General features: G+C 36.0%; 1 protein-coding gene across 3 annotated transcripts in view; it reads right to left on the bottom strand.

The window, feature by feature from the left end:
* LOC127452044 (RNA binding protein fox-1 homolog 1-like) overlaps positions 1 to 6,197 on the bottom strand; it is a 408,281-nt gene extending 402,084 nt beyond the window's left edge. The window contains exon 1 of one of the 3 annotated variants that reach the window (XM_051717187.1): positions 6,033 to 6,197. In XM_051717187.1, coding sequence (XP_051573147.1) covers positions 6,033 to 6,077 — 45 coding nt within the window. In that variant the 5' untranslated portion in view covers positions 6,078 to 6,197. Of the gene's footprint in view, positions 1 to 5,862 lie in introns of all 3 variants that reach the window. The other 2 variants (XM_051717189.1, XM_051717184.1) reach the window with 2 other exon arrangements.
* Between the last annotated feature and the right edge of the window lie 3,512 nt (positions 6,198 to 9,709).

The raw sequence follows: 9,709 nt of genomic DNA on the forward strand, positions 1-9,709 counted from the left end.
TATCAAAATTAAAAGGTCAATTAATAATTTTTCATGTACAAGTTTACCCCTCTGCCGGATTAACCTGTGTCTTTTCTTCTTATAACATTTTACTGTTTCATATAATCTTCCCCATTTCTCCATGGCCCATATAATTTTAACAACATGAAACAACCTACAAATGCAACCGATTGGTGCTCCAAACAATGGGTCAATGAGTTAAATGGGCACTATTACCCAGTTACGCACAGAAGTTTACAGAATTATAGTATGTTCGTGGGTGATCTGCATGGCATTTTACTTAGAAACCAAACAATAATATAATAAGTCACAATTAACTGAGAGTAGAATTAGGTGAACGCAATTAAGCAGTATTATTTAAAACGTTTCTCAACATTCAAGTAGTCGTAAAATTATTATAAACCCACTCTTGCGACTGCGCATTCTATACAGAACGCAGCAATGGGTTTCCAGAAGTAAAAATCCCATAATTTTTTTCCATAGATGCATTGATTTTCAACGATAACTTATAAACCTTTTAAAACCGACTTACCGTGAGCTCTAAGGTTGTTGATCCATGGTAGGTTGTGTGCTTCTGTTGAAGCCATCAGTCCACATCAATTAAACTTCAATGTTTTAAAAAAAATTGTTTAATAGTGGAAATCCCATTGAAAAACGCAGTCAATGATACAGCAGAGAAAGATCCACCATTCAGAGAATCACGCACCAAACAGATCTGCAGTGACCGCCCACTTCCATGACGCACTGTGAATGACACCGTTGAGTCGATCTCCCTACACTCTCAAAGTACTTGTGCATTTGCAAATATAAGAATATTTTGCAATATAATTCAAATATATTGTTTCCATACATGTAATCAAAAACTTTAAATCAATAGTTTTATATTTTTCCATAATTTTTAATTCGATACATAATTTGCAATGCTTCACGGGACTGTAGTCCATGCCCTCATGAACGGTGTTAAGTACACAGCCTTTTAAGTATCCTTTTTCAATTTTTCAAATAATTTGTTGCTTTAAATCAAGGTTTGTAATGTTGTGATACACCTTGGAGCTTGTTGGTTTGGTTCATGGTTTAGAACTCTTATGAAGGATTTAATAAAATCCCTTTTGAAAAAATAAATGTGAAAAATACAACTAATACTTACAAATACCTTAAGGAATGTACCAGGTTCAATACAAGTTAAGCTCAATTGAAAGTATTCGTGGAAAAAGGTTGATTACTCCAAAAAATGATGTCGACTCGTTCCTCCTTTTCTTTAAAAAAAGCAAAAATCAAGGTTACAGTGAGGCACTTACAATGGAAGTGAATGGTGGCCAATTTTTTTAAATACTCACTTTTTCAAATGTATAACCACAAGACATAAAATATATGCATGTAAACATGATTTTAGTGTGATAAAATCACTTACAAACCTTTTCTGTTTGAAGTTATAGCCAATTTTACAACTTTGATTCCTTGATGATATGTCAACAAACCCTAAAACGACTGTAAACATGACTATATAAACAACTTTACAGTGCAAATAATACAGAAGTTTTAACAGAAGAATTAATGTGCTTTTATAAAATTATTAGCTTCAGATTTCTGCCTTTAAACCCTCCAGAAATTGGTCACATTCACTTTAATTGTCCCCATTCACTTCCATTGTAAGTGCCTCATTGTAACCTCGATTTTTGCTTTTTTTAAAGAAAAGGAGTAACGATTCGAAATTAATATTTGTGGTAATCAACATTATGACACAAATGCTTTCAATTTAGCTTAACTTGTATTGAACACAGAACATTCTTTTAACTGTGGTAGTACCACTTTACGTATGGCCTCTTGTGGCTTATTGCTTTAATCTACATTCATAATACTACCAAAAAAAAGTATTTGCCATCTAAGGAACTGCTCCTGGTACCGCAGGATAATATCACTGCCTGGTGAAAGTAAAAAAAGTAAAAGGAGAAATGGGTTTGGGATATTTAAGAAAAATTGCCAGGTAAAGTGTCAGGTCTAATGGCTGAGTAAAATGAAGCTTTAGGAATAACACAGTCTCATTAACAGCAGTCATGAACTCCATCATGATTTCAATACTGTTAGGGCCAAAAGTGGCGAGTGTCCTGATTGGCCAGTGAATCTGAACATTTGACTGACAGTAGTTAATCTCTCCTTATAATTTGCCCCGCTCTGAAATGCTCTTCCTTCAAGTGTTCTTTTGGAAGCAGAGCTATTTAGAATTTTTTTTTTTTTTAATAATTCTGAAATTACTAGGCAAAGCATTTATCGTTTTATACTATAAAAATGTAAGAAAATAAATTAAAAATAACACAAAACAGTACAAATAAACAAGTAAGGAATTCTTGTTCTGTCTATCAACACCTTTTTTTCCTCTTAAAACATTGTGTGTTAGGTTCAGAATTTTCTCATTAAAGCATTTAGAAATAAATCTATTAGGGATGTCAAAATTCCCAGTACTTTGGAACCGAGTGGATTCTAAAATAATAAAAAAAAAGATGTCAGTGTTTATGCAGTACCAATAGTACAGAGCACTGACTAAATTTGATACCCACGCTGTCTAACTAGCACAAGACTGCTTTCAAATGCACACCCAGAAATTTGACATATTTGGAAAAAAATAATAATGGACAATTAATCTAATTTAAATTGTGATAGGTCCTAGTGTGACTATTAAACTGCAAATGAACATGATTTATTAAATAAATTAACTGTAAAGCGTGCAGCACATGCAGACAGTATACAGTATGTGTAAAGCTGCTCATATGTTATAATCACCACATTAAGAGCATCACGAGCACTGTGCATGTTGTAATAGACGACGGAGCAGAGTGCTTAACTTTGAAGCACGTAATGCCAGTAGACTAGGTTTATATAATTAAATTGCAGCAGTTTGTGCTTAAATAATCTCACTGGGCTGTTTTAACAACTGCTTATCCTGAGGTGTGAAGCTACATTCAAAAACTAACAAACTGAAAAGCCTTCATGCCAAAATAAAAGCTCAATTCAATTTGACAGAAATGTTAATTCTGATTAGTTCAGTTTAATATTCACTAAAATGTATATTCACATTAATAATAATGTTTTAGCAAAATCTCACAAGCAAGAGTGCTGTTGTAATGTATAAAAGTTGTAATCAATGTTTTCATTTATTTTGTTATACTCTGTTGTGCAACACTTTATTTGACAAAAATATGCTGTGTCTTGCTGTAAGGATCTTTTCAGAAGAAAAGCAAAATGTACTTTTTTCATTTAATAAAGTTTTATGAATTCATTTGTTTAGAGACCATGTTGATACTGAAGCTGAATTAAACTTCAAAACATGGAATAAAAAAAATAAATAAATAAAATAAAATAAACGGAAAACAAGATCTGAGGGGAAAAAAATTCATAGGGCCTTACTTGAAAAAAAACTTGAAGCAATGTTTACTTAACTGAAAACATGAAGGAAACATGCAACTGATTTATTATTTACATTGATATTTAAACGGGCTACAAAGTGTGTTAAATAGCATATTGTCCATTTTTGCTGTGGTATCGAGAATCGTAAAAACCGACTACTGAAAAGTTGGTATCGTGACAAACCTAACATCTATTAGTGCCAAATTCATTTGGTGTGGAAAATAACACCATAAATCATCTGAGACATGGAGAAACCATACAGAGCGTTTTGACATATTGTTGTGCCATAGATCTTGGCGCATTTTCTTCCAATTGTTGGCATTGTGTCATAGCTATAGTGATTCAGTCTCCATTTGTTGTAAAAAAAAAAAAACATCCGCATTGTGTAGGACCATCTATGGGCTCAGCTGTTGTTTTTTTGTGCATAATATTCCTCTGTGGGAAACCACATTTTTAACCATTGACTGAAAATTGGTCTTCTGCCATATACTAAGCAGGGTGCAGGGAGCACTGCTTTATTGCAGCTGGCCATTAAGCATTATAATTACGAGTCAAAATTGTAGGTTCTTGTGCTTTTGTGCCTATATTGCTAACAAAACAAAAATAGCAGATTCCTAATTATATTATTACATAATTAGTGTTAGTTAAACACAAAGTGTCCCTTCTGTCGCAATAAATTGCTGTTTATTGACTAAAAAGCCTGGTTTCAGGTTATTGTAGAACTGTAAATAGCCATATATAACAGGGTACTGTGTTAACAGTAAAATGTAGCTTTTTTTTATTCAACCAAGGTGAATTCTGGATATATATAAATTACATATTCAAAGGTGGCTTCGCTGGCATTCCACCGTGACTGTCATCTGGGTGCCAAAATAGATGACCAATATGTGTAATATGTTTTAAATGGGACAGGTATTAGGCGGTTTTCTTTCAGAGACCTGGGTACTCTACTCAGGTGAAGTATTACAAGTGTTCTCTCTTCTATTAACCTGGGTAAGGATTGGACCCCTTCTCTTGTTTGCTTTGAATAAACCAAAGCCTGATTAAACTGGAAGTTACAATCTCTCTCATAAAACAGAAATCAGGGTCTATGTATCCACAAATACCATTATAATTCACACATTCCATCATAACTCATTCTACTGAGTTAAAGGGATAGTAACCCCCAAAATGAAAATTCTGTCATCATATATCAACCCTCAAGTTGTTCCAAACTTTTATGACTTATTTTCTTCCATGGAACACGAAAGGAGATGTTTTGTGTTGCATGGAAGAAGGAAAGTCATACAGGTTTGTAACATGAAGGTAAAAAATGATGACAGTATTTTCATTTTTGGGTGAACTGTCCCTTTAAGAAGCTATAGCTGAAATAGCTATGATGAAAATTTTTTGTATTATAGTCAAATATAATCAAAACAGACAGTCTTACCTGTCATATCTAGGGTGAATACAGGTAAACTGAGGCACTTTCTGACAATACGTCATTGCCATTGTTTTAAAAAAAATATGATCCAACTTTCTACATCAGTATCAATTCATTCTAGTTAAGGACGAACTTAATGCTGGACTTATTACATATATTGATATTTAGCTAAAGGTAAGTGCCTCACTTTTCCCATATTTACCCCGTATTATCAACAAAACAAAAAAAATCCAAATAAAACAAACCGAACACACATATTTGGTACAAAAGACATATTTCACTGACAGACACTACATATACAACACACTCTCTAGAACTTCAAATTATCAATATAAAGTATATATTTGTTCACATCAGATTAATAAATTAGCTACTAGCTACAGTGGCCAAAGCAGTCAGTTTGTGATAAAGCGCCTTCTCCCACGTCTGTGAAACAATACACTATTCCCACACCATGAAGCACTGACAAAGCAAAAATCAGTCCATTTCCAAGTGACAACCTGAGACTGAAAGGTGCCATTCTTTGTGTGTTGTGTAGTTACTTATTTTAATGAATAATCCTCTTTTAAACACTATTTTGTGATATGATATCAGACAAAGCCATCTAAATCTCATTGTCAGAGACAGCTGCCTGATCTCAGTGTGACGAAGATGCACTGTAACCTGAGACACTGAGTCACAACTTTCCAGCTGCAGACGAGCCAGCAACTAAATGATCAGGATCAAAAATTTACCTGGCTGATTCGCGCGAGCATAACTTTGTGATCAATATTCGTCACGAAGGGGATTTATTTAGCTCGAAAACTCGTTTAGAAATTGTGTCAGTGTAAAGGCATTGGAGTATTAAAGAGATGGCATGCGATATGGACCATTCCTTAACCCAGGAGATCTCAGAGCATGCCTATGCCCAAACACATGCCATGCAGAAAGCACCGGTCTCTCTCTTAATTCCCTGAGAAATATCCCTCAACGCCACAAATCTCAGGCGTGCATCAAGATGCAAATACAAGCCAAGCTGTTGAGAGGTCACCACTAACCTTTGATGTTGCAATAAGGCTCAAGTGAGACTCGAAAGAGAAGAAAAAAACGTGTCAGGCTGAAAATTTAACGGCGGAGCACGGAAAACATCCCACGATATAGCGTTAAATTCCTCCTCGCGCAACACACGCGCTCATTTTCCTTTCTCCCCACCGCTCATGTGTCTTACCTGAAGGGCATCTCCCACGACTGCAATTAGCTGCCAAGATTTCATTGTGGTCGGGGCAGCGAAAAAGCAAAGGAAAAGTGCCTCCTGTTTTCTCACTGGAGGTAAACCGATTGAGCGCGTGGAGAGAGCTGAAGAACGGGCAACGGAGACCGCGCGAGTGCTAGTCAGTGAGTGGACCGTATCCACGTGGTGCCATGTAAATGACTGCATCTGTCACTCCACGCGCCTGTCCAGGTCCTGTGCCACACTCATCCTTGTGATTCTTCTCAAGTTCACACCACTGAGCCTGAGTTTGGCTCCGGGATTTAGTGTAAACCACTCGAAAGTGATGCACGGGATCATTTTATAATCCTGGAGCTTTTGTGCACCGAAAGCGTATCTAGTAAGTGGCACATGTCGAGGAATGCGTTCAGTCTGAAAGTTATTTTATGGCATAGCCACCTATTTTTATTAAAACCTACCTTTTTGGGTGGCATGCATGGCTTAAGACCAAAATAATTATTAATATGCATCCAATTTATCTAAAAAAATAAAATAAAAAAAATTATAAAAAAGATTCATACTGTATTTATAACTTATTAATTATAATAATTCATTATATTTTGCACTAAACAGTAATCAATAGAATTAAAAAGACAATAAACACAATAATAAAGGCATATTATCTTTTAAGCCATCATCTTTATCCTCATATAAATTAGACAGACACTGTGGTTGGATAGCGCATGAATTACACATCCTTAACCCTGTTGTATTAAACAGTCTAACTGTGCCCTGACTTTGATATGAAATGCAATCACAGTAGTCCATCTCGTGCCTCTTAGCAGTCACTGCTGATAAGTTTAGCATGAGGCCTCTCGTGGACTTACCCCGTCCCTTGCATGAGGTCGAGAACTCGAAAGGTATTAGTTGACTGCAAGATCCTTGGCAACTGTGACACCTGACAAACCTATGACAAGAAAATATCTCCCTTTTTTTCCTCGCCAGCTGCGGGAGGCTAGTGTAGATCAGTGTGATAGCAGTCACCGCTGCAAAATCTCAGTGACAGTCTACATAAATTGGGTTAGTAGCAGCTCCCACAGAGCTGCATCAGGCAGGGAGACTAAAGGACTTGTCATCGGTGACCTCTGTGTAACTACATCCCTGCTGCTCTGAAGTGCCGTGAGACATGATGTTTAATATGTATTCCATCGTGCCCTGACATTCCAATTTCTTAGCGCCACACACTGTTTATTAGGGTTTTTTTATGCATGCAGTGTGAATTAAGGTTGTCCTTTTTATAATTTTGTATCATTCCTAATTTGCCAGTGTCATTTGAATTTTTTTTCCGTAACTGGCAAAATGATGAACTAATAGCCTTGGGATGTTTATTACCTGACAGTCATCCTTCAAGCAAAACATCATGTTTGGGGAGTTCTTAAAATGGTGCATGATCACTTTTTATACCTCCAGTGAAATTGTACTTCACTAAAAATAAATAACTGTAATGGGTAAAGTCCCTGCTTAAGGGAAAGGAGGAGGCAGAAACCATCTGAGCAGTCAATGTAAATTTTAATGGTACAAAGAAACTAAAACATAACATAACAACATAAAACACATAGACACGCACACAGATTCTCTCTCTCTCTCTCTCTCTCTCTCTCTCTCTCTCTCTCTCTCTCTCTCTCTCTCTCTCTCTCTCTCTCTCTCTCTCTCTGGCGTCCCCGGCTCTTCCTTTATTCCTCTCCCGCTGATTAGGCAACTCAGCGCAGATTGTGCATCCTCATGGCCCGGCCACGCCCTCCTTCTCGTCACAATAACATAATGACAAACAAGTCGACATGAAATTAAAACTGATGCTTTTATCTTTCTTGATAAATGTTCCTGGTTGTATTATTCCAGATAAAAATTTATTTTCTTTAAACACCTATTGCCATTTTTGAACTATGGTGTCTTTGGACACACTTAAAACATTGCAAATCTCTATTTTTACACTGTATATTTTACTCTATCCAAATGCATATATGTTTTCCCAATCTCTGATTTATTTCTTTGTACACAGACAATATACCATTACATATATTCTCTTTTCTTATATTTAAATATATTCCCTTTTCTAAATTTAATGCAGTCTTGGGGGTAGGGGTTTAGAAAATACATTCCACTGCCTTTGTGACATGGTGTACGAAGAATCTTCAAACCTTAATCAAAATATAATAACTTGCTCTTCCTCTTAATCATCTTTCCTTTTCCACTGACATCACTTAGGCAATTGGATAATGTAAAGGGATATTTCACCCAAGAATGAAACTTCTCTCATTTACGCACCCTCATGCCATCCCAGATGTGTATGACTTTTTAGAATATTTCAGCTCTGTTGGTCCTCACGATGCAATTGAATTGGTACCAATATTTTCAAGCTCCAAAAGGACATAAAGGCAGTGTAAAAGTAATCCATAGTTAAAATCCATTTCTTCAGAAGCTTTATGATTGGTGTGGGTGAGAAAAATATCAATATTTAAGTAATGTTTTACTATAAATCTCCACTTTCACATTCTTCTTCTGTTTTTGGCGATTTGCATTATGTGTGCATATTGCCACCTGCTGGGCAGGAAGGAGAATTTCTAGTAAAAAAAAAAAAAAAAAAAATTATATAAGCTCTTTCTCACCCACACCATATCGTTTCTAAAGATATTGATTTAACGAGTTGTATGGATTATGTTTATGCTGCCTTTATGTGCATTTTTGAGCTTCAAAATTGGAATACCTATTCATTTGAATTGTAAGGACCTACAGAGCTGAGATATTCTTCTCAAAAACTTGGTTTGTGCTCAGCAGAAGAAAGAAAGTCATACACATCTGGGATGGCATGAGGGTGAGTAAATGATGAGAGAATGTTAATTTTTGGGTAAACTATCCATTTAACCAATGGCCAAATAGTTATTTAGGCACTGTTTTAGCAAACTTGCCATTCTGGTATAGAACACCCACTTTTCACAATCCAATCAATTCTCGGTGAATATAATCAAGTCCCATCCTACATTTATTTATTTTTTTTCTCATCAAATATCAGCAAATATCAATATTTACTGGAAACTTGTCACATTTCGGTAGTAAAATGGGTTGCGAACAAGATTTCACATTGACTTTAACCTTCCATCTACAGTACAAACAAGGCTGTACACCATAGAGCCCCACTTTTTGTTGGTGTCGTTCCTTGAGCCGTGACGCTATTCCCACATGCATTAAATACCCAACACATTACAAAATAGGCCACCTTGTAGGGCCCTGCGTGTTAACACCCAGCATCCCACTTTAGGTGCAAATGAGAGCAAGGGGACAGGAGGAGGACTAGGCTAGAGGCTAGAGAGAGCATCAGGGAGATGGACAGACAAGCCAAGTGCTTCTGTACAGTGGATTAGACATTCCTCCCTGGCAACATTTATGGTTATTTATGAGCCTTCAACACAATATCAGTAATGGGTTACTGTTCATTCAGGTCTCCCCGCCTGCACCCCTATACATTTACGCAAATTAAAATTGGCACAATGCCATTTGTTTCCACAGTGCCTAGTTCATTTTTTTTTTTTTTATTTGCAACCTGGTCGCTAATGGGATTATTTTGTTCCCATTTTTATGAACACAAAGACTGTTGGAGTTATCTGTATGGAATAGATTAATTCCTTTATTTCCTTTTC

Source organism: Myxocyprinus asiaticus, chromosome 14 (assembly GCF_019703515.2).
Source record: "Myxocyprinus asiaticus isolate MX2 ecotype Aquarium Trade chromosome 14, UBuf_Myxa_2, whole genome shotgun sequence".
Classification (NCBI taxonomy): domain Eukaryota; kingdom Metazoa; phylum Chordata; class Actinopteri; order Cypriniformes; family Catostomidae; genus Myxocyprinus; species Myxocyprinus asiaticus.